Raw genomic sequence first — 25,529 nt, 5'->3', positions numbered from 1 at the left:
ACAGACGGGCGGCTCTAATGGCTCATGGCAGACGGATGACTCAGAAGGCGCTGGGCAGACGGACGGCTCAGACGGCGCTGGGCAGACGGACGGCTCAGACGGCGCTGGGCAGACGGACGGCTCAGACGGCGCTGGGCAGACGGACGGCTCAGACGGCGCTGGGCAGACGGACGGCTCAGACGGCGCTGGGCAGACGGACGGCTCAGACGGCGCTGGGCAGACGGACGGCTCAGACGGCGCTGGGCAGACGGACGGCTCAGACGGCGCTGGGCAGACGGACGGCTCAGACGGCGCTGGGCAGACGGGCAGTTCAGGCGCCGCTGGGCAGACGGGCAGACTCTGGCCGGCTGAGACGCACTATAGGCCTGATGCGTGGTGCCGGAACTGGAGGTACCGGGCTGAGGGCACGCACCTCAGGGCGAGTGCGGGGAGGAGGAACAGGGCTCTGGAGATGCACTGGAAGCCTGGTGCGTGGTGTAGGCACTGGTGGTACTGGGCTGGGGCGGGAAGGTGGCGCCGGATATACCGGACCGTGAAGGAGGACACGCGCTCTTGAGCACCGAGCCTGCCCAACCTTACCAGGTTGAATGGTGCCCGTTGCCCTGCCAGTGCGGCGAGGTGGAATAGCCCGCACCGGGCTATGCTGGTGAACCGGGGACACCATTCGTAAGGCTAGTGCCATGTATGCCGGCCCGAGGAGACGCACTGGAGGCCAGATGCGTTGGGCCGGCTTCATGACATCCGGCTCGATGCCCAACTTAGCCCTACCAGTGCGGCGAGGTGGAATAGCCCGCACTGGGCTAAGCACGCGTACTGGGGACACCGTGCGCTTTACCACATAACACGGTGTCTGACCAGTGCGACGCCCTCTCACTCCACGGTAAGCACGGGGAGTTGGCTCAGGTATCCTACCCGGCTTTGCCACACTCCTCGTGTGCCCTCCCCCAAGAAATTTTTGGTCTGACTCTCGGGCTCCCAACCGCGTCGCCGCGCTGCCTCCTCATACCAGCGCCTCTCTGCCTTCGCTGCTTCCAGCTCCTCCCTTGGGGCGGCGATATTCCCCTGGCTGAGCCCAGGGTCCTTTGCCGTCCAGGATCTCCTCCCAAGTCCAGGAGTCCTGGGTTTTTCCCCACTGCTGTCGCTGCCCGTTTGCACTCCGCTTGATCCTAGATTGGTGTGTGGTTCTGTAACGATCGTCGTAATCCTCCTCCTCGGACGAGGAGGAGAGGCGAGAAGGATCAGACCAATATGCGGAGTGATTAGTGTCCATGATTATTTGTTAAATCGAAACTGAACACGAAACAAAAGAGCACCATGAACCAATCGACAAACAGTCCCGTGTGGCACGAATGCAGACACGCGATACAACCACCCACAAAACACACGTGAAACCCCGGCTGCCTTAGTATGATTCTCAATCAGGGACAAACGATCTACAGCTGCCTCTGACTGAGAATCATACCAGGCCGAACACAAAAACCCCAACATAGAAAAACACACATAGACCAACCCACCCAACTCACGCCCTGACCAACTAAATAAATACAAGAAAAAAAGAAAACAGGTCAGGAACGTGACAGTGCAATTGGCATGCTGACTGCAGGAATGTCCACCAGAGCTGTTGCCTGAATGACAATTTCTCTACCATAAGCCGCCTCCAACGTCATTGTAGAGAATTTGGCAGTACATCCAACCGGTCTCACATCCATAGACCATTTGTAACAACACCAGCCCAGGACCTCCACATCCGGCTTCTTCACCACTGGGTTTCAACTGTGGGTCTATACAACCAATGAATTTCTGCACAAATGGTCAGAAACCATCTCAGGGAAGCTCATCTGCGTGCTTGTTGTCCTCACCAGGGTCTTGACCTGACGGCAGTTCGGCGTCGTAACCGTCTTCAGTGGGCAAATGCTCACCTTCAATGGCCTCCCGCATGCTGGAGAAGTGTGCTCTTCACAGATGAATCCCGGGTTTCAACTGTACCGGGCAGGTGGCGGTGGAATTATGGTATGGGCAGACATAAGCTACAGACAGCGAACACAATTGCATTTTATAGATGGCAATTTGAATGCACCGTGATGAGATCCTGAGGCCCATTGTTGTGCCGTTTATCTGCCACCATCACATCATGTTTCAGCATTATAATGCATGGCCACATGTCACAAGGATCTGTACACAATTCCTGGAGGCTGAAAATATCCCAGTTCTTCCATGGCCTGTATACTCATCAGACATGTCACCCACTGAGCATGTTTGGGATGCACTGGATCGACATGTACAACGGCGTGTTCCAGTTCCCACCAATATCTAGTAAGTTCGACACAGCCATTGAAGAGGAGTGGGACAACATTCCACAGGCCAATATCAACAGCCTGATCAACAACCCCTACCTTTTTTTTGAGGTATCTGTGACCAACAGATGCATATGTGAAATCCATAGATTAGGGCCTAATTCATGTATTTAAATTGACTGATTTTCTTATATGAACTGTAACTCCGAAAAACATTTTTTTTGCATGTTTCGTTTATTATGTTGTTCAGTGTACTTTACAGACATACATTTTCATTTTGTAGTTGTCAGATTTACCAAACTTTTAAGTGGTCATCAATTAAGAGCAGTCGAAAAAGTAATGGGAGCATGGTTTTGTGAAAGGCAATTACTTCATATGAAAATGTACTGCAGTGTGAAATGTGTATTTCTAGATGAAACACTGATTAAGTTCGGTGGAAAAGTGACAATGATTTTGTGTGTTGTACAATTGAAGATGTACTTAGAATTTTTAAACAACTGGCTTTTTGATTATCTGTTTTGAGTTTTGTACTAAGACTTGTGAAAATGTACCACATACTTGTACAAATTGCCCTAAGACGATAAAAAACTGTACGGTACTGAAGTGAGAAAACCACATTATTTTTGTTGTAGTAAGAAAAATGTTTCCTCAATAAAGCAGATCAATCAATCAATCAAGTTTATTTTATATAGCCCTTCGTACATCAGCTAATGTCTCGAAGTGCTGTACAGAGACCCAGCCTAAAACCCCAAACAGCTAGAATGCAGGTGTAGAAGCACGGTGGCTAGGAAAAACTCCCTAGAAAGGCCAAAACCTAGGAAGAAACCTAGAGAGGAACCAGGCTATGAGGGGTGGCCAGTCCTCTTCTGGCTGTGCCGGGTGGAGATTATAACAGAACTATGCCAAGATGTTCAAAAATGTTCATAAGTGACAAGCATGGTCAAATAATAATCAGCAAAGTCAGTAGTAGTAAGTGTGAGTGAGAGTGCAAGTGTGTTTATTTTCCTTCGGTGGGGGGGTGGGGGGAAGTTGCTGTAGGATTAATCAAGATACTTTTTGAAGAGGTAGGTTTTCAGACATTTTTGGAAGATGGGCATATAATACTAATCACTTGTAAGCATAGCTCCATCTCTATGTGTGTTACCTTGTGGTTATAGAAGTGTCCGTTGTCCGTTGTGTGTGTCTTTGACCTTTTGGTGACCCCCATGAAGGAGGCATCACTCATGGTCCACAGTAGCTGGGGGATCTCCTCATTTTCCTCCTCCAGACTAGCTGAGGGAGACACCACAGAGAGTTAGAAATTCCTCTTCATTCTTCTTGTAACGGCAGCCTTCCTCCTCTTCACGAGAAGAGAGGGTGTGACAGGGATCGGACCAACACGCAGCGTAGCCAGTGCTCAACATGTTTAATAAAACGAAACTGTGAACACTTACAACGATACAAAATAACAAAATGTGGCAAACCGATACAGCCCTATCTGGTGCAGAGAAAACACAAAGACAGGAAACAACCACCCACAAACCCCAACACAAAAACAAGCCACCTATATATGATTCCCAATCAGAGACAACACAAAACACCTGCCTCTGATTGAGAACCATATTAGGCCAAACATAGAAACAGACAAACTAGACACACAACATAGAATGCCCACCCAGCTCACGTCCTGACCAACACTAAAACAAGCAAAACACACAAGAACTATGGTCAGAACGTGACACTTCTTGTACTTCTCAACCACCTCAGTCCACCTCAAAATGGTTTCAACTGAACTTAGAACCAGTAGAACTCCAACTCAAAAGTAATGTTCATATAGTGTGTGGACAGGCGGTAATTTATTTTATTTGTATGTATACATTTAAAAAAATGTAATAAACCAATGTATGTATCTATGTTATTTATGAATTTATTGATGGACAGTGCATTCAGAAGTATTCAGACCCCTTGAGTTTTTCCACATTTTATTACGTTACTGCCATATTCTAAAATTGATTGAACAGTTTTCCCCCCTTATCAATCTACGCACAATACCCCATAATGAGGAAGCAAAAACTGTTTTTTAGATGTTTTTTTGCAAATTTAAAATAAACTGAAATATCACATTTACATAAGTATTCAGACCCTTTACTCAGTACTTTGTTGAAGCATCTTTGACAGCTATTACAGTCTCGAGTCTTCTTGGGTATGACTCTCCAAGCTTGGCACACCTATATTTGCCCATTCTTCTCTGCAGATCCTCTCATGCTCTGTCATGTTGGATGGGGAGCATCGCTGCGGCGCTTTTTTCAGGTCTCTCAAGAGATGTTACACCAAACCTGGCACCATCCCTATAGCTTCACCTTAGAGATGGTGCCAGGTTTCCTCCAGATGTGATGCTTGGCATTTAGGCCAAAGAGTTCAATCTTTGTTTCATTAAAACTAGAGAATCTTGTTTCTCATGGTCTGAGAGTCCTTTAGGTGTCTTTTGGCAAACTCCAAGTGGGCTGTCATGTGCCTTTTACTGAGGAGTGGCTTCCTACTGGCAACTCTACCACAAAGGCCTGATTGGTGCAAAGATGGTTGTCCTTCTGGAAGGTTCTCCCATCTCCACAGAGGAACTCTGGAGCTGTGTCAGAGTGACCATCGAGTTCTTCCCTGACCAAGGCCCTTCTCCCCCGATTGCTCAGTTTAGCCAGGTGGCCAGCTTTAGAAAGAGTCTTGGTGGTTCCAAACTTCTTCCATTGAAGAATGATTGAGGCCACTGTTCTTGGGGAACTTCAATGCTGCAGACATGTTTTGGTACCCTTCCCTAGATCTGTGCCTCGACACAATCCTGTCTTGGAGATCTATGGACAATTCCTTCGACCTCATGACTTGGTTTTTGCTCTGACATGCACTGTCATCTGTGGGACCTTATATAGACAGGTGTGTGCCTTTCTAAATCATGTCCAATCAATTAAATTTACAACAGGTGGACTCCAATCAAGTTGTAAAAACATCTCAAGGATGATCAATGGAAAAAGGATGCAGAGCTCAATTTCAAGTCTCATGGCAAAGGGTCTGAATACTTATGTAAATTGTTATATATTTTTTCATACATTTGCAAATTTCTAAACACCTATTTTCACTTTGTCATTATGGGGTATTGTGTGTAGATTGATAAGGAAAACATTTAACGTCACAAAATGTGGATAAAGGGAAGGGGTCTGAATATTTTTTTAAATGCACTGTATTTAGAAAGTTTCCTTAAATCTTCTTATGCCTGCAATCCCGGTAACGGGATCGATATGACAACAGGGCGCCATTTTCAAAACATCAAAAATCGCATAATTAAAATTCCTCAAACATACATGTATCTCATACCATTTTAAAGCTATTCTTGTTGTTAATCCCACCACAGTGTCAGATTTCAAATATGCTTTACAGCAAAGGCACCACAAACGATTATGTTAGGTCACCACATATAGCCACAGAAAAACACAGCCATTTTTTTTTCCAGTGAAAGAGAGGAGTTTCAAAAACAAAAAAACACTAATAGGACTTCATGTTACACAATACATGTATGTTTTGTTTGATAAAGTTCATATTTATCAAAATATGAGTTCACATTGGCACGTTACATTCACTAGTTCCAAAAACATCCAGTGATTTTGCATAGCCACATCATTCAACAGAAATACTCACCATAAATGTAGATGATAATACAAGTTATACACATGGGATTATAGATATACCTCTCCTTAATGCAACCGCTGTGTCTGATTTCAAAAAAACTTTACGGAATAAGCCAGCTATGCAATAATCTGAGATGGCGCTCAGAAAAATTTGTCACAATTAGCCGCCATGTTGATGTCAACATAAACAAGAAATTACATGATAAATATTCCCTTACCTTTGATGATCTACATCAGAAAGCACTCCAGGAATCCCAGGTCCACAATAAATGTTTGTTTTGTTCGATAATGTCCGTTATTTATGTCCAAATACCTTCTTTTGTTAGCGCGTTTGGTATACATATCCAAACGCTCATTCTGGTCAGCGTTACATCGCACAAAAACTTCAAAAAGTTATATTACAGGTCGAAGAAACATTTCAAACTAAGTACATAATCAATCATTAGGATGTTTTTAACATATAGCTTCAATAAAGTTCCAACTGGAGTATTCCTTCTTGTCTTCATGAGAAATGGAACGCAAGTGGGTACCATGAGGATTAAGCGTGATCAGAAAATGGCTGACTGCCAGACACCTGAAATATTCTGCTATCATTCACTCCCACAACACCATAGAAGTCTCATTATAATTTCTATTGATGTTTGACATCTAGTGGAACCCCTAGGCAGTGCAACATCATTAATATCTCAAGGGGATTTCATTGGGGACTTCAGTGAATACATACAAAGCTCAGATTTCTCACTTCCTGTTTTGATTTCTCCTCAGGATTTTGCTTGCCATATGAGTTTTGTTATACTCACAGACATCATTCAAACAGTTTTAGAAACTTTAGAGTGTTTTCTATCCAATACTAATAATAATATGTATATATTAGCAACTGAGACTGAGGAGCAGGCCGTTTACTTTGGGCAACTTATTCATACAAGCTACTCAATAATGCCCCCCAGCCATAAGAAGTTTTAATCAATGCTTTTGATCACTCATCTAACTTGAGCTGTGCTCTACACGTGTATGTTTCCCCTCCCAGCTGAAATTACACGTCAGCATTTCTAAAGCCGTAATCCCTGTTCAGGTGTCTGTGTGTTTATCTGCACATGTGCTGTAGCAGGTGTGTATCCTAAAGATTAAATTATAGAGTAATCCGCCAGGTTACAGGATTGATAGAGCAGGATTACGTGTGTGTGCGTGTTGTCTGTCTGTCAATTTGCGTGTACTTACTGGTCAAGGCAAAGTCAGTTCTGTCGAATGTTGTTGTTAGATTCTGTCTGCTTTGGAAGAACCTGGGATCTCTAATTCCTACAACGACAAATAATTGACATTACTGATTGACACTCACATAGGCCTAGTGCTTTTCTCAAACTCAAAGTTGGTTAATTGGATGGGAGTAACTCAAACCCTCCACAAACAAGGTAATATAAATTTGGGAGTTTTTGTAAATACAAACAGTAAGGCTGGGTACACACACTACATAATTTATGGTCACATTACCCGTCACGGTGTAGGGTGAAGTTACTCCTAGACGCTGATCTTGGATCAGTTTAGCATTTTCCCACAAATTTTTTGTTGGTTAAGATTGGGGGAGGAGGGCGAAAACTTCACCCTGGAGCTACAATTCACATTACTGGACAAGATACTGGAGAGTTTCACCCTAGAACTTTGGGCATTTCTGGAATTAAATTGTTTTAATTTGAATCATGTCATACATAGGACAATCTTAATAAACCTATACACAGAACTGATAGAATATTTCACATTTAACCAAGATGTCCCAAACAACATACAAATATCATATCATACGACCATGAAATACTTGGTAGAAGTCTTGTAGTTAATAAATGTCTTAAAGCAGATGAATGATGCCTGTCTTCTAGTTTTTCTCTACTGACTACTGACTTAGACATCTCAGCCTCATTGCTAAATAAAGGTCTCCGAAGAATCAGCCATCAAGCTTATCTCAAGATGAACCCTTTCCCATCACTTAGTAGTCTAGATATGATACAATATGTGGAAAAGGGGAGTGAAAAGAGAAGAGAGGAGATGAATGACTGGAAAGAGGAAAGAGAAGAGAGGAGAGAGGGAAAATGAGAGAGAAGATAGGGGGAAAGATATAAAAGTGGTGAAAGGGGAGGCTGAAATGGTAGATACTCACAGATAACACACACACCATTACTACACTTCCCCCACACCTTTTTCCCTCTAACGAGAAGAAAAGAAGAAATCCTGGGAAGTGGGAAGGTTAGGGGTCACAAAGAGAAGGATGTGGTCACCACAACCTCTCAACATGTCTGTGTGTACTTGTTGACTCCTCTGTAGCGGAGTCTCTCGTTGTCGTTGTGAATCTGCAGTCAGGGGGGGTCGCCTGACTCTTAAGACCCATAACTTAAGACCCTTAACTCCTAACAATAAACCTAACCCCTAACCCCAATTCGAAACCTAACACTTATTCTAACCTTACACCCTCTAGAAATATCCCTTTTCCTTGTGGGGACTGGCAAAATGTCCCCAGTTGGTTGAATTTTTGGTTCCCACCCACCACACACACATGGACACACAAACACACACATAATAATCATCAGTCAGCAGCGTAATAACAATCATGGTTATTCCTGTATCAGAAAGGATTTCCTGCTGGACGGGGGCCATGCTGGCTCAGAGTCAGGTGTACGTGCAGCGCCAGGCACAGCCAGTTGCAGGTTCAACCCTCTCATCTGGGGGAAACTGTAAGTGTCTGAAATACCCGACTGGACAATACTGAGGTCATGTCTGGGAGAGCAGTAATCATCAGACCAGCCCGTGTGCTGCTGTATGACACTTACTCGCTTACAGGTATGTTTTAATGACACATACATATATACCAGACTGTTTGAGGAAGACACTTAGTGGAATTTGAATTCCGTTCAGTCAGGTGGAGGCGGATTGTGGTTTGATCAATCCCAACATGGTCAAAGGCTTCATATTTAGAGCCTAAAACGACCTCATATTATACATCTACAGTTATACATTATATCAGTTCTCACAGAATAATAGCATTCTCTGAACTGAAGCATTGCGAGAGTAACAAGTCGCTTAAGGTGGTGATCATCTAAGATAAACAATAATAAAAAAATTCTGATAGGCCCTGCATTCAGTATGTACTTAATGTATGTTAAAATGAAAGGAATCTCGCTAGTCATGGATAAGAATAAGAATGTGATTTTAATCCTATAATCCTAAAATCAAAGCATTAAAATGGAAAGATTCCCGAGAACTCGGCTGGAAAAAGGACCCTCAATTTGTTTTTAGTTACTGTGTGTCTGTGTGTGTATGCGTGAGAGAGAGAGAGAGAGAGAGAGAGAGAGAGAGAGAGAGAGAGAGAGAGAGAGAGAGAGAATGTGTGTGCGAGAACGAGTGCATGATTATTCCAGGCCCTAATTGTTTCTGAAATGTAAACAGTCAAGGCAGCTGCACCAATGAACCTTGGTCAACTTCCCAGCCTGCCACACACACACACACACACACACACACACACACACACACACACACACACACACACACACACACACACACACACACACACACACACACACACACACACACACACACACACACACACACACACACACACACACACACACACACAGGTTAGTGGCTATATTTATCCTCCTCAGCCTTGGCTTGCTCCCTCCATGCAGTGTGTCTGTATAAAAGGCCCCGCCTCCCGCTCTGCTTTTACTCTCACTCAAGCGGCCAGTCACACACTCGCTCTGCGGACCAGCTACAGCTCTGTCAGTCTCAGAGTGGATTATTACTGTCACTGCAGCAAGCAGCGAACCAAGTCTATATTTTGTCTGTCAGACTGACAACTGCACTTAATCACAGGTGAGCTCATCTCCAATATCACTGCTCATATCTTCAGCTAGGTCTGCAATTTGAGGATGTGGTACCGTTACCACTGGTCAATGTTATTTTGTTTAGACATACAATTTAACTGGTTTTAAGTATAATCCCTTTTTTTATCATATATATGTGCTCTTAATATTTTAACCCTCCTGTCTCTCGTCTCTTTTTCCTCTGTAGTATGAAGCATAGACGGCTGCTTCTGTCTCTGCCTCACCTGCCCACCATCATTGAGACCCTGGAAGACTCTGATACCCTGGGGGTCCCGGGCCACCTAGCACATCCAGCCCAGTCTGTCTCCCAGTCTCCATCCTTGTGCTCCCAGTCCCTGGAGGAGTATATGACCAGTATCCAGGCGCTGGCCAGACCAGTGGTGCACCCTAGCTGTGGCCCTGTGAGGCTCCAGAGGACGGGCAGGCCTCGGCTGTTCTCCAAGCCCCAGATGAAGCACTCTGTCTCAACTTTGCTGCCCCGTGGTTTCCCCCGGGCCAGCCGGACTAGCACACCCACAGGTCAAGCCCGAGAGCAGCTGTCAGGCAGGCTGGGGATGGAGAGGGAATGTGGGGGGAAAGATCCCATGGAATGGCTGTATGGACAAACACACACATAAACCGAGACAAGGACACACACCAAGCAGGACACAAATGAGGACATACTAGTTCAGGGGAGAATGATCCAGCAGCTCTGTGGGTGCTCAAACCTGGAATATTAAATATCAGGGAATACTCTAACTGGCTGTAACCAATGATGTGTGGCGCTGTCCCCAAATGGCCCACTGATGGGTTCTGAGCTGGACTGGATTAAGCTGGTCTGGACTGGACTAGATGTTGTTTCACTGAATTGTGACACTATGCTGGATATAATGCAGGGACTCTGTAAACATTAATCCAGTAAAACCAATCTGTGGAGTTTAATTTAAGAGATTATTCTATTTTGTAATAAAATACTTTTGTAACAATATTGCTTGTATTCACTGTTTTTACGTTTGCATAGCTAATGTTTTAGGAACAATAAAGATTCCAAACTGAATGTCGAAATGTCGAAATGTGATACCAGTGCTTGATTTGGGCCAGAACACATCACATGGCACCTAATAATAATAAACAGTCCCGGCACCGAAAATGAGTAACTGCAATTTCATTCCACTTCTGATACAAATGTTACTTCTGAGATTGTGTCCTTGTGCCACTGATAAATCATGCTGACTGAGACAGTGCAGCCAGATGTCAATTTAGAAATGTAGAATTCAGTCATAACTGGTTCAACTCCCCTCCCCATATACAGTCGTATGAAAAAGTTTGGGCATCCCTGACAATTTCCATGATTTCCATTTATAAATAATTGGGTGTTTGGATCAGCAATTTCATTTTGATATATCAAATAACTGATAGACACAGTAATATTTCAGTAGTGTAATGAGGTTTATTGTTTTAACAGAAAATGTGCAATATGCATCAAAACAAAATTAGACGGGTGCATAAATTTGGGCACCCCAATAGAAACATCACATCAATATTTAATAGAGCCTCCTTTTGCTAAAATAACAGCCTCTAGACGCTTCCCATAGCCTCTAATGAGTGTCTGGATTCTGGATGAAGGTATTTTGGACCATTCCTCCTTACAAAACATCTCCAGTTAAGTTAGGTTTGATGGTTGCTGAGCATGGACAGCCCACTTCAAATCATCCCACAGATTCTCAATGATATTCAGGTCTGGGGACTGGGATGGCCATTCCAGAACATTGTACTTGTTCCTCTGCATAAATGCCCGTGTAGATTTTGAGCAGTGTTTGGGTCGTTGTCTTGTTGAAATATCCAGCGCCGGTGTAACTTCAACTTTGTGACTGATTCTTCAACATTATTCCCAATAATCTGCTGATATTGAGTGGAATCCAGGCGACCCTCAACTTTAACAAGATTCCCAGTACCGGCACTGGCTACACAGCCCCACAGCATGATGGAACCCCCACCAAATTTTACTGTGGGTAGCAAGTGTTTTTCTTGGAACGCTGTGTTCTTTTGCCGCCATGCATAACGTCCCTTGTTATGACCAAATAACTCAATCTTTGTTTCATCAGTCCACAGCACCTTATTCCAAAATGAAGCTGGCTTGTCCAAATGTGCGTTTGCATACCTCAAGCGACTCTGTTTGTGGCGTGTGTGCAGAAAAGGCTTCTTCCGCATCACTCTCCCATACAGCTTCTCCTTGTGCAAAATGCACTGAATTGTTGAACGATGCACAGTGACACCATCTGCAGCAAGATGATGTTGTAGGTCTTTGAAGGTGGTTTGTGGGCTGTTTTTGACCGTTCTCACCATCCTTCGCCTTTGCCTCTCCGATTATTATACTTGGCCTGCCACTTCTCGCCTTAACAAGAACTGTGCCTGTGGTCTTCCATTTCCTCACTATGTTCCTCACAGTGGACACTGACAGCTTAAATCTCTGCGATAGCTTTAAGTAGCCTTCCTCTAAACCATAATGTTGAACAATCTTTGTTTTCAGGTCATTTGAGAGTTGTTTTGAGGCCACCATGTTGCCACTCTTCAGAGGAGAGTCAAAGAGAACAACAACTTGCAATTGGCCACCTTAAATACCTTTTCTCATGATTGGATGCACTTGTCTATGAAGTTCAAGGCTTAATGAGCTCACCAAACCAATTGCGTGTTCCAATTAATCAGTGCTAAGTAGTTACAGGTATTCAAATCAACAGAATGACAAGGGTGCCCACATTTTTGCATAGCCTATTTTTCACATCTGATTTAATTTCATACAACTTAATATTGCTACACTAAAAATCTTTGTCTGGACAATACCCCAGTACTCGGCGTTTATTAGAAAATGAATGGCATGCCACTGTGATCATTTTCTGTGACGACCGAGTAAATTATTATGCAGCCTCAGAGGGGTGCCCAAACTTTTTCATACGACATCATGTGGTCATGTGCCTGATGTGTTATCTCCCAAATGTCAGGATAATCAGGAAAACTGAGGTCTTGTCTGGAGGAACAAAACAATCTCTATCTCGGTGGCACCCACCACATCTGATCTGTGGAATGCCAGCTGTAGGTTTTTTATCACCAAGCAAACACTTAATCGGTTGCCAGCCCAAGCTTCAAAATACTTCTCTCAGTTAACTCAGAAAAGGAGAGAATCATAAGAACCTTACTCTACTAAATAAAACAACCATTTGGTGCATAAATATAACAATCTTGTAATCCTGCTACCACACCACACAGTCGTGGGTGAACAGGGAGTACAGGAGGGGACTAAGCATGCATCCCTGAGGGGCCCCAGTGCTGAGGATCAGCGTGGCAGATGTGTTATTGCCTACCCTTATCACCTGGGGGCGGCCCATCAGGAAGTCCAGGATCCAGTTGCAGAGGAAGGTGTTTAGTCCCAGGCTCCTCAGCTTAGTGATGAGCTTTGTGGGCACTATGGTGTTGAACACTGAGATGTAGTCATTGAACAGCATCCTCACTTTTGTCCAGGTGGGAAAGGGCAGTGAAGTGCGATTGAGATTGCGTCATCTGTGGATCTTTTGGGGCGGTATGTGAATTAGAGTGGGTCTAGGGTTTCTGGGATGAGGGTGTTGATGTGAGCCATGACCAGCCTTTCAAAGCACTTCAAGGCTACCGGCGTGAGTGGTACAGGGTGGTAATCATTTAGGAAGGTTACCTTCACTTTCTTGGGCACAGGGACTATGTGGTCTGTATGAAACATGTAGGTATTACAGACTCGGCCAGGGAGAGGTTCACTGAAAGTGTCAGTGAAAACACTTGCCAATTGGACCGCACATGCTTTGAGTACCCATCCCGGTAATCCGTGGGGCCCCGCAGCTTTGTGAATGTTGACCTGTTTAAAGGTGATCATACATTCGTCCGGGACAGCTGATGCTCTCATGAATGCTTCAGTGTTGCTTGCCTCAAAGCGAGCATAAATAGGCATTTAACTCATCTGGTCAGCTCGTGTCACTGGGCAGCTCGAGGCTGGGTTTCCCTTTGTAGACCCTAATAGTTTTCAAGCCGTGCCACATCCGACGACCATCAGAGTAGGATTCAATCTAGTCCTGTATTGACGCTTTGCCTGATTGATGGTTTCTCTGAGGGCATAGAAGGATTTCTTATTAGCATCCAGATTAGTGTCCCGCTCCTTGAAAGCGGCAGCTCTACCCTTTAGCTTGGTGCGGATGTTGCTTGTAATCCATGGCTTCAGGTTGGGAAATGTACGTACAGTCACTGTGGGGACGACATCGTCAATGCACTTATTGATGAAGCCGGTAACTGAGGTGGTATTCTCCTAAAACCATTGGATGAATGCCGGAAAAATATTCCAGTCTGTGCTAGCAAAACAGTCCTGTAGCGTAGCATCAGTGTCATCTGATCACTTCTGTGTATTGATCGAGTCACTGGTACTTCCTGCTTTAGTTTTTGCTTGTAAGCAGGAATCAGGAGGATAGAATTATGGTCAGATTTGCCAAATGGAGGATGAGTGAGAGCTTTGTATGCCTGTCTGTGTGTGGAGTAAAGGTGGTCTAGAGTTTTTTTTTTATTAAGTAAAACATATTTAAGTTTGCCGGCATTAAAGTTCCCAGCCACAAAGAGTGCCACTTCTGGAGGAGCATTTTCTTGTTTGCTTATGGCCTGTACAGCTCATTGAGTGCGGTTTTAGTGCCAGCATTGGTCTGTGGTGGTAAATAGACAGCTACAAATAATATAGATGTGAACTCCTTAGGTAGATAGTGTAGTCTACAGCTTATTTTTTTTAATTTTTTATTTTATTTTTATCACCTTTATTTAACCAGGTAGGCTAGTTGAGAACAAGTTCTCATTTGCAACTGCGACCTGGCCAAGATAAAGCATAGCAGTGTGAACAGACAACAACACAGAGTTACACATGGAGTAAAAAATAAACAAGTCAATAACATGGTAGAAAAAAAAAGAGAATCTATATACAATGTGTGCAAAAGGCATGAGGTAGGCAATAAATCGAGTAATTACAATTTAGCAGATTAACACTGGAGTGATAAATCATCAGATGATCATGTGCAAGAAGAGATACTGGTGTGCAAAAGAGCAGAAAAGTAAATAAATAAAAGCAGTATGGGGTGAGGTAGGTAAATTGGGTGGGTAGTTTACAGATGGACTATGTACAGGTTAGCTGCTCGGATAGCAGATTTTTAAAGTTGTTGAGGGAGATAAAAGTCTCCAACTTCAGAGATTTTTGCAATTCGTTCCAGTCGCAGGCAGCAGAGAACTGGAAGGAAAGGCGTCCAAATGAGGTTTTGGCTTTAGGGATGATCAGTGAGATACACCTGCTGGAGCGCGTGCTACGGGTGGGTGTAGCCATCGTGACCAGTGAACTGAGATAAGGCGGCACTTTACCTAGCATAGCCTTGTAGATGACCTGGAGCCAGTGGGTCTGACGACGAACATGTAGCGAGGGCCAGCCGACTAGGGCATACAGGTCGCAGTGGTGGGTCGTATAAGGTGCTTTAGTAACAAAATGGATGGCACTGTGATAAACTGCATCCAGTTTGCTGAGTAGAGTATTGGAAGCTATTTTGTAGATGACATCGCCGAAGTCGAGGATCGGTAGGATAGTCAGTTTTACTAGGGTAAGTTTGGCGGCGTGAGTGAAGGAGGCTTTGTTGCGGAATAGAAAGCCGACTCTAGATTTGATTTTGGATTGGAGATGTTTGATATGAGTCTGGAAGGAGAGTTTGCAGTCTAGCCAGACACCTAGGTACTTATAGATGTCCACATATTCTAGGTCGGAACCGTCCAGGGTGGTGATGCTAGTCGGGCGTGCGGGTGCAGGCAGCGAACGGTTGAAAAGCATGCATTTGGTTTTACTAGCGTTTAAGAGCAGTTGGAGGCCACGGAAGGAGTGTTGTATGGCATTGAAGCTCGTTTGGAGGTTAGATAGCACAGTGTCCAAGGAAGGGCCGGAAGTATACAGAATGGTGTCGTCTGCATAGAGGTGGATCACAGCCGGATGTGATGTAGCCTGGATTCGAACCAGGGACTTCAGTGACAGCTCTTGCACTGAGATGCAGTGCCTTGGAACACTGCACCACTCGGGAGCCCTTGCTGACATTGAGGGAGAGGTTGTTGTCCTGGCACCACACTGCCAGGTCACTGACCTCCCAATAGGCTGTCTCATTGTCAGCGGTGATCAGGCTACCACGGTCCTGTCGTCAGAAAACTTAATGATGGTGTTGGAGTTGTGCACGGATGTGCTGTTGCCTACCTTCACCACCTGGCGGCGGCCCGTCAGGAATTCCAGGATCCAGTTGCAGAGGCAGGTGTTCAGGGTCCTGAGCTTAGTGATAAGCTTGGAGGGCACTATGGTGTTGAACGCTGAGCTATAGTCGATGAACAGCTTAGGTGTTCCTCTTGTCCAGGTGGAGGAGGGCAGTGTGAAGTGCAGTACATATTGCTTCATCTGTGGATCGGTTGGGCACAGGGACTCTGGTTGTCTGCTTGAAACATTTAGGTATTACAGACTGGGTTAGGGAAAGGTTGAAAATGTCAGCGAAGACACTTGCCAGCTGGTCAGCGCATGCTCTGAGTACACATCCTGGTAAAAATTATGTTTGGATGTTAACAAAGGCTTCTATGGAGACGTTGTAGAGGGAAAAGTGTACAATAGTCACACACAGTAGCAAGGTGTTTTATATGAATTACACCAAGATTTTCCTCTGTACAATCTACAGACTAAAAGTGTATTACAGGAGACTACCTGGAATGCCTAAAAAGAGGCAACACGCCTTCCACTTCCTACATTTCTTTGTGCTAAATTTCAAGATGGTCATGGAACTTTTTTTATTATATTTATATTTTCCCAGGGAAGTACCTAGCTCTCCGTGGGGAAAAAATAGGGAATAGGGCATAATGAAAGTTGGTTAAAGTAGAAATCATGTGACCTGGCTGGGACAGAGCCAGATGAGTCAGTGTAATGTGTGTGTGTGTGTGTGTGTGTGTGTGTGTGTGTGTGTGTGTGTGTGTGTGTGTGTGTGTGTGTGTGTGTGTGTGTGTGTGTGTGTGTGTGTGTGTGTGTGTGTGTGTGTGTGTGTGTGTGTGTGTGAGCTGAGCTAAGAGACACAACATGCGTCTTTTGGGCATTCTAGTCACTCCAGTATCCCTGCACATTGTCATAATTATACTGGCACTGACCTGTATATAACTTTCATTCTCGTGTTGTTGTTTTATTCTCGTATTTATCATGTGTTTGATTTATCTATATTATTACTTGTATTACTGCATTGTTGGGAAAGAGCTCGCAAGTAAGCACTTCACTGTATGTTTTACACGTGCTGTATCCTTTGCACGTGATAAATAAACTTTGAAGTCACTGTGCACACAACCATCAGTCAATAAATAAACCCTTCATTGTCCAGATAAAAGACAGCCGGTCTCAAATAGAATGGAAGAAGAGGATTTTGACACCCACCATCTCAGATAGTTCTGAAATGGTTTCTGTAGTCAGAAATGCAAGATAAGCATTCCTGAAAGATTATTTTGTTGAAATTAAATTTTTATCTCTGAATAATTAAGCTTAAAGCAAAAATAGCAATGTCCTCTGGGTTATTATTATTTAGGCCTCCTGTAAACCTTTCATCATTTTTAATAATCTTCTAGAGACCAAGAGTGTCCTTGATAGTCGTGATCTCAGTATCCTTTGGAAATCCCGCCTGATCCTGACTTTGGCTGAGAGGGAGAGAGGGAAATTCCAGTAAGAATGTGAATAGGGCAGTGTACTTGGAAACCCCAGATGTTGGCGTTAGGGGTAGTGTGTGTGGGTACATAAGGGAGGCTCAGGCAGCTCTACGGCTCAGTTCAGGTCTCAGCTGCAATATGAAGCACTCTGTCCAGTCTGTCTGTCTGCTGACTAGCCTATCACTTTACTGTCTACTGCTAACAGGTAAGAACCATACACACACGCACAGGTCCACACAGGTTTGGGTTACAGTTTGTATAAGCGACACTGTGTTAGTTGTGTTATTTCTGATCTGTCGGTCAATCTGTAGTGTGACTCCAGAAAGACTGATAGAATGTTATTTTCCTATGTGGTGTGTGACATGATGGCATGATATATTTCACTTAAATCACAATTGGCTCTACAGTGGGGGAAGGTGAGGGGCAGTTTGTCCCAGGGAGGTGTGAGTGTTATGACACAAAGACAACTGTCAGGAGACCACTGTCTGACCTCAAAGTCATGCTCAAAGGCCACACCTGCAACACTGACCAGATCATGTAAGTATCAGATCACACTTGCACACACACAAATGCCCACACCCAGACGTACACACACACTTACATGCACTCACGCACACAGTTAAAAGATATTGAACATCATAGCTATTTCATGAAACAAGGAGTGTGTGTGTGATAAAGCATGTACTTCCCCCTCATGTTGCAGTTTGTGTGTAAAGATTAAGTATGTGTGTCCCTTTGTTAGAGTGTGTGTGTTAACTGTGTGTTTCTCTGTGTGTTGTAGAGTGGTAGAAAAGAGGACCAGTGAGCCTGTGTGTGTGAATCCAAAGGGACCACTGGGAAAACAGCTGCTGCGCTGCTGGAAAAAGTAAAATACATTTTAACATACAGTACTTTATTTATTTCACTTCAACCTTAATTTACTGTACTTTACTTTATTAACATACACAGATATTTATAGGACATACTTCTGAAAGACAATCTAGAACGGGGCACTCCAACCCTGCTCCTGGAGAGTTAACATTTTTTTTTTTACATTTTAGTCATTTAGCAGACGCTCTTATCCAGAGCGACTTACAGTAGAGTGCATACATTTTATTACATGTTTACACACTGAGACAAGGATATCCCTACCAGCCAAACCCTCCCTAACCCGGACGACGCTATGCCAATTGTGCGTCGCCCCACGGACCTCCCGGTTGCGACAGAGCCTGGGCGCGAACCCAGCCCAGCCTGGGCGCGAACCCAGAGACTCTGGTGGCGCAGCTAGCACCGCGAGGCAGTGCCCTAGACCACTGCGCCACCCGGGAGTTTCCCTGTAGGTTTTCACTGCAACCCTAATCTAGCAAACCTAATTCTAATAATTAGCTGGTTGATAACTGAGAGGAAGAGACGAAACGAGAGGTTTTACTCTGCCCAAAATCTGTCCATGAAAATAAGCCCATGAAGTGAGAAATTTTTGTATAGAGGTCAATTAGAGTGTCAAATTTGGCAAACAAAAAGTGAGGCTTGTTTGATCTAATAAGTGTTTCATAAGGATTCAGTTGCTATGAATGCACTGATATACTGTAAGTGGACGCATATGGCATTTCGGCAACTTTGGAAAAAAAAGACTTTATGTTGGAGTAGTGCCTGTTTTCTTAGAGATAGACTCATCATGGATATAACCCGTTTTAGCATGGACATTGAGAGCTTCCACCACTTTACAGTAGTCAACTGGGTGGGGATTCCTATGATTTGGGAGCAATAAGCCAATGATTGCAATCAGGCTACTTTAAAATTAGAGTGGTCACTTGACTATCTTGTCAGTATAATTTAAAAAAATCCCGGTTTTCCAAAAGCATCTTAAGGCTAAGTTCATCGTTAGAACCTTCGTAGGCACATCGTTAAATCTCTGAGCTGTTTCCCAAAACCATTGTTACTAAAGTTGCACTTGAAAACACTTGTTATTTACCGACTGCCTCAGAACAGCTTTTATGTTTAGAAGATCTCCTCTAAACATAAACATATTGATTCTATCTGTCTCTCTGTGACCACTGATAACTTCAGAAGTTGACATACAACGTTGCCAAAGTCTTTGCAATTGTTATATACAAGCAAAGGGTAAAAACATACTTGAAATGAAAACAGAGATGACTGCATTAAAATATACATACAGTAGGCCTATATATTTCAATCATATTGAAATAAATGTAATGTAATATTCAATCAATTTAGTTCTATTTTGCTAGTTGTAGGCTACTGTTTATAATTTTTGCCTCAAATGTGCGCAAAGATGTGCCAAATATTCGATTTAGAGCATGGTCAAAGTATTAGAATAAGATGCCTCAATATTTTTAGCCACAGGTGATCATTTCTCTCCAGGAGCTGATCTGTCATCAGTATCTAATGCTTAAGTAAAATTTTAATCGAGAATGCTGATCCGAGAGCAGCGCTGCCTTTCTTTCAATCCCATCAGTATCAACACATGCTCTAAAGACGCACTTATTGAAAGTTCTCCCTACGTGGTGTTTTGGAAAACAGCCTTTATAGAAACGCTGCATCGTTAAAACACTCGTAAGCTTAAGTTCCATCGCTATTGGGAAACTGCATAGACATGGCTAAAGGTTGTGATCACGGACTCTGTAGCCATTGTGAGCAAGACCTTTAAACAGGTCAACATTCACAAGGCCATGGGGCCACACGGATCACCGGGATGTGTATTGGACTCAGAGCATGCGCGGACTAACTGGCAAGTCAAGTGTCTTCCCTGACATTCTCAACCTCTCCCTGACCGAGTCTGTAATGCCTAAATGTTTCAAGCAGACCACCATAGTCCCTGTGCCCAAGAAAGTGAAAGTAACCTGCCTAAATGACTACCGCCCAGTAGCACTCACGTCGGTAGCCATGATGTGCTTTGAAAGAATGGTCATGGCTCTAATCAACACCATCATCCCGGAAACCCTAGACCCACTCTAATTCACATACCGCCCAACAGATCCACAGATGACGCAATCTCTATTGCACTCTACACTGCCCTCTCCCACCTGGACAAAAGGAACACCTATGTGAGAATGCTAATGATTGACTACAGCTCAGCGTTCTACACCACAGCGCCCACAAAGCTCATCACTAAGTTAAGGATCCAGGGCCTAAGCAACTCCCTCTGCAACTGGATCCTGGACTTCCTGACGGGCCACCACCAGGTGGTAAGGGTAGGCAACAACATGTCCGCCGTGTTGATCCTCAACACGGGGGCACCTCAGGGGTGCATGCTTAGTCCCCTGCTGCACTCCCTGTTCACCCACGATTGCGTGACCAAGGACGACTCCAACACCATCCTTAAGTTTGCTGACGACACAATGATGGTAGGCCTGATCACCGAAAATGATGAGACAGCCTATAGGGAGGTGGTCAGAGACCTGGCAGTGTGGTGCAAGGATAACATCATTTCCCTCAATGTGAGCAAGAAAAAGGAGATAATCATGGTCTACAGGAAAAGGATGGCTGAATATTCACATCGACGGGGCTGCAGTAGATTGGGTCGAGAGATTCAAGTCCCATCGTGTCCACATCACCAACAAACTATCATGGTCCAAACACACCATGAAAGTTGTGAAGAGGGCACGACAATGCCTTTTCCCCCTCAGGAGACTGAAAAGATTTGGCATGGGTCCACAGATCCTCAAAAAGTTCGATAGCTACACCATCAAGAGCATCCTGACCGGTTGCATTACCGCCTGGTATGGCAACTGCTTGGCATCTGACCGTAAGGCGCTACAGAGGGTAGTGCGTACAGCCCAGTACATCACTGGGGCCAAGCTTCCTGCCATCCAGGACCTGTATACTAGGAGGTGTCAGAGGAAGGCTACCGCATGGCAAGCAGTACCGGAGAACAAAGTCTCGGTCCAAAATGCTCCTTAAGAGTTTATACCCCCAAGCCATAAGACTGCTGAACGATTAATCATATGGCCACTAGGACTATTTGCATTGACACCCCCCACTCCCCTTTGTTTTTACACTGCTGCTACTCTTTATTATCTATACATAGACATTTTACCCCTACCTACAGGTACAAATTACCTTGACTAACCTGTGGCCCCGCACATCTGTACCGGTATCCCTGTATATAGCCTCGTTATTGTTATTTTATTGTGTTACTTTTTAAAATTATATTCAGTAAATATTTTCTTAACTCTATTTCTTGAACTGCATTGTTGGTTAAAGGCTTGTAAGTAAGCATTTCATGGTAAGGTAAACCTGTTGTATTCGGCGCATACGACAAATACAATTTGATTTATTTGCATTTTTCAAAACACATGGATTCTCCCTTTAAAAAGTGGAGGGGGTGAATATCAACAGCTGCTGTACATTATAAGCACATACCAGTTCCTCTAAGTGACTATCAAAGTACTGAATAAGTTGGCTGAGTGAGCATTTGGAAAGAAATCCCCCCCAAAATCTGTGGGAGTTCCCCCCCAACCAACCCACCTCCAGTTTTTTACTTGTTGATGGCTACTTCCCACTAAGGGGATCTATGCCAACATATGTTTTTGGTCCTGTCTGGACCGGCCTTGATTTCAACGTCCACGGACGTGACTCCCCAAAAACACGTCACTTTGATACAAGTGACTTTGTTGCAGGTTAGGAGAGCATTTTCGCTAAACCTAACCCTTTTCCTAACCTTAACCTAGTTCTCCTAATCTGCTATGTTAATTATCCTAACCTGCTGCGTAAGTTCTCATAACCTGCTACAAAGTCATAGCTGTATCGAAGTGATGTGTTTTTGGTTCAGATTTGGTCCGATACGGACTGGTCTTGATTTTGCCCAAAAATAGACATATATATTTGGGTTAGTAATTGATCTATTTCAGAGCTAGCACACCTGATTCAACTTGTCAACTCATTCTCAAACTCTTGAATCTCACCTAGCTTTCTTAAGATGAATGCACTAACTGCAAGTCGCTCTGGATAAGAGCGTCTGCTAAATGACTAAAATGGAAAAAAAAGAATAGCTAGTTCAGAGTTACAGCAAAATTGTGAAACATCTGAGGGTCCCCAAGGAGAGGTTTGAGAACCACTATAGTAGAGCACAGCAGAGTGCAGTACAAAAAAGTTGAGAAGGTATTTTCAAAATTCATTCAGAACAGAAAAGATGTATTTTCAACGTCCGGAAAAATAAAATAAAAAATAAAATATCCGCATTTTCAACATCCGGAAAATACGTATTTTCACCTTTCATTCAGAACCTAAAATGAACCTAAGTTAAAACGTCTGGAAAATATGTCTTTTAAATGTCGATTTGCTTACTTGGCTCAGATTTTTGGCTCAGATAACTTGACACCACTGTTGATCAGTCAGCACAAATTTGTGTCTGTCTCATGTTTTGATCTAGCTAATTAGCGAGCTAGCATGTGTACTAACTGCAATGCACAGCCGATGTGCCAGTTTCATGTTCATTGGACGGGTTTAGATTCAACATAGCCAGTAAGACAATTTGTTTTATCAGCCACAATTTGTGTTGTGAGAGGCTGGTCTTGGTTGAGGAAATGTAGGCTAGCAAGCAGTTGTTTGTAGCTAGCTAGGATATAGTCAAAATTTAGTTGTGGTTTACAATCTATACAGCTATGTTACAGACAGTCTCAATGTTCTATAGCTACTGGCTAGTAGGCTAGCTAACTGGCTATAGCAGCCAAGGATGTTCACTTGCTTATTTGTTTGTGCTCTGATTTAGATTACACAGATAATTTCAGCCATATGAAAACCTTCCATTGCAAGTTTTAGCTAGTTTGGTAGCTTCCTTTGCTTGTAACTTGGTACTCATCTGACTGGTGTTAGCTCGCATATTGGAGCGACTATAATACAATATGCTGCAGAGTAAATACTGTCGTGGGTTTGATCAAATTGAGTCATTAGTTTCAGTTTGACTATGAGTCAGATCATAAAATCCTGTCAACAGTTTGTGATACAAAGAGCCCTCTGTTCAGCAACAATCTCTTTGCTTCTCTATCCCGCTCATCCCTCTCTTTTATCTCTCTCCCTTTCCCCTCTCTGATAGTAACTGTACTAAACATATCAATGTATTCTCTCTCTCTATCTCGCTCTCTCTCAGAAGGGGTGGAGTGGATGTGAAGAAGTGTCTGAGGAGGAAGAGGAGAGACAAGGGGAAGCAAGGACAGAATAAACAGAAACAGAGGAAACTCAGGGGAAAATCTAAAGAGAGCAAAAAAAGATGGACTACACCAATCCCTGCCTCAGGGTGACCACAGAGCCAGCACCCATCTGTTCTCCTGACCAGCAGACTGCAGGGTTTCTAGATAGTCTAGAAATCCTAACCAGATCAAGACAAAACAGAGACATTACAGATTCCAGTGGCACTACAGAAAGCAGATAACCTACAGATACCAAATAATACAGATACCAGAGAAATGTCAGACACCAGAGGTTCTACAGACACCAGAGGCACTACAGACACCATGTTATAGACATGGCTGACAATCAGAGACCTGGCCAGCTTAGCCACACATACACAGTTCCTGAATAAGGCAAAAGTGTTGTGTTGAATGAATATTATCAATGTATCTAATTAGCATAAAAATCATCCCCATACAAATCCATCAATTTAAGTCAGAGATATTGGATGCGTCTCTATCCACCTCATCCACCGATGTTGCACTTCCGCATCTGCAGTGAAAGGTGCAGTGAAAGGTGCAGTGAAAGGTGCAGTGAAAGGACATCCCGAAAATCAGTCTTCTCACAAAATCGTCTGTAGAGGCCGAACGGTGTGGCCTACAAACGATTATGACCTCTCTATGGAAAGATGAGACTCTCATGAACACAATGTTCTCAGTTTTACACTATGACCCCCACAAGCGCATTGGGAATGTCTGAAGTCAGTACACCAATCTGCCATCTTCTGTCTGTAGCGTCCGAACAGTTTGTGCTACACATTAATATGACTGCAGTGTTTTTGCTAGTCTACACTGTAACCCTAGGCCAGATAAGGCAAATGTGTTGTGTTGAATGAATATATCATCATGTTCTGTTACAGACATTGTTGATTAACTGTTTATTGTAAACACTGTATTTATTGCTGTATATTATTACTTTTAACATTTTTTAAGGAGTTTTGTAATAAATAATCAAACTAATAGTGTGACTGACTGTTGTTGAATATGTTCTTGTTTTCCACAGTCATTTTAACAGGTACAGTAGCCTATTCCTGTAGTTCTGTAGTTGTTTACCTATCTGTTATTTGTCCCGCTCTCTCTCATTCTCTCACTTTCCAACACTCCCTCTCTTTCTCCAACCACCCTCTTTCTTTCTCTCACTGAGGAATTACGTAATAGACTGTTTACCATGAAGGGAAGTTCACTCACAATTTACAACCTCTTTTTTATCAACTAAAGGATCTCATATCAGCTACAACAGGAAAGTAAATATTACACAGCACACATCTCCTCTATCAAATATTATCATATATACAAAACACATCTCCACAACCAAACATTCTATAAATGATTCTGTTTTATAAATGTTTCTGTCCTGAATGAGTGAATTATGCACATGTGTGATTAGATTTATGTTATCTCCCCAAGCTAATGCCCAAACTTTAGCTCAGCGAGTTAACAGTATTGTGGTGCGCTGATGACCTTGGTTAAAACCCAGTTGGTCACATCCACACCATGGCACATGATAGCAGTCTTGAGTCTTTATACCTGTCACTGAAAGAGTTAACAGAGAATCAAGGCAGAACTGAGAAAGTTACACTGGCTGAGCTATGGAAAAACACAGGAGCGAAAAGGAGAAAACAGTGAAGTGTTATGTGTGTGTATTATAGATATACTGCAGTTCCTGTGGTTTACTGGAAACCATGTGACTGGGACCTGACTGGATATGGGCATGCAGGAAACAAGGGGTGAGAGGTACACATTCACAATGCAGGCATATGCATATATGCATGCACAGACACAGTGTCTGTAGTGTTTGTGTGTGACCCTCTCACCCTTTGT

At 43.6% G+C, this 25,529-nt stretch overlaps 2 protein-coding genes across 3 annotated transcripts; both read left to right on the top strand.

Annotated features, from left to right (window-relative positions):
- Positions 1–8,543: 8,543 nt before the first annotated feature.
- Positions 8,544–10,945, top strand: LOC129856990 (uncharacterized). The gene is made up of 3 exons (XM_055924870.1): positions 8,544–8,667; positions 9,619–9,805; positions 10,004–10,945. Exons 1-3 carry the CDS (start codon positions 8,544–8,546, stop codon positions 10,431–10,433), a joined length of 741 nt encoding a protein of 246 aa, XP_055780845.1. The 3' UTR covers positions 10,434–10,945.
- Positions 10,946–17,545: 6,600 nt separating this feature from the next.
- LOC129853893 (C-X-C motif chemokine 9-like) lies at positions 17,546–24,670 on the top strand. 2 transcript variants are annotated; one of them, XM_055920383.1, is made up of 4 exons: positions 17,546–17,746; positions 17,949–18,078; positions 18,323–18,406; positions 23,633–24,670. In XM_055920383.1, exons 1-4 carry the CDS (start codon positions 17,680–17,682, stop codon positions 23,778–23,780), a joined length of 429 nt encoding a protein of 142 aa, XP_055776358.1. In that variant the 5' UTR covers positions 17,546–17,679; the 3' UTR covers positions 23,781–24,670. The 2 variants fall into 2 exon arrangements, with proteins under 2 accessions (XP_055776358.1, XP_055776351.1); XM_055920376.1 differs by having other exon boundaries at positions 17,559–17,746; positions 23,630–24,670.
- Positions 24,671–25,529: the final 859 nt, after the last annotated feature.

The sequence above is a fragment of the Salvelinus fontinalis genome, chromosome 1, assembly GCF_029448725.1.
Source record: "Salvelinus fontinalis isolate EN_2023a chromosome 1, ASM2944872v1, whole genome shotgun sequence".
Taxonomy (NCBI): domain Eukaryota; kingdom Metazoa; phylum Chordata; class Actinopteri; order Salmoniformes; family Salmonidae; genus Salvelinus; species Salvelinus fontinalis.
Note: the sequence above shows the minus strand (reverse complement) of the source record. Positions and strands in the feature narration are given on the sequence as shown.

Coding starts and splice junctions, on each gene's coding strand:
- LOC129856990 (XM_055924870.1), top strand. CDS start 8,544: ATGGTTATTCCTGTATCAGAAAGGATTTCCTGCTGGACGGGGGCCATG. Junction 8,668..9,618: donor CCTCTCATCTGGGGGAAACT/GTAAGTGTCTGA, acceptor CCCTCCATGCAG/TGTGTCTGTATAAAAGGCCC. Junction 9,806..10,003: donor ACAACTGCACTTAATCACAG/GTGAGCTCATCT, acceptor TTTCCTCTGTAG/TATGAAGCATAGACGGCTGC.
- LOC129853893 (XM_055920376.1), top strand. CDS start 17,680: ATGAAGCACTCTGTCCAGTCTGTCTGTCTGCTGACTAGCCTATCACTT. Junction 17,747..17,948: donor TTACTGTCTACTGCTAACAG/GTAAGAACCATA, acceptor TTGGCTCTACAG/TGGGGGAAGGTGAGGGGCAG. Junction 18,079..18,322: donor TGCAACACTGACCAGATCAT/GTAAGTATCAGA, acceptor TGTGTGTTGTAG/AGTGGTAGAAAAGAGGACCA.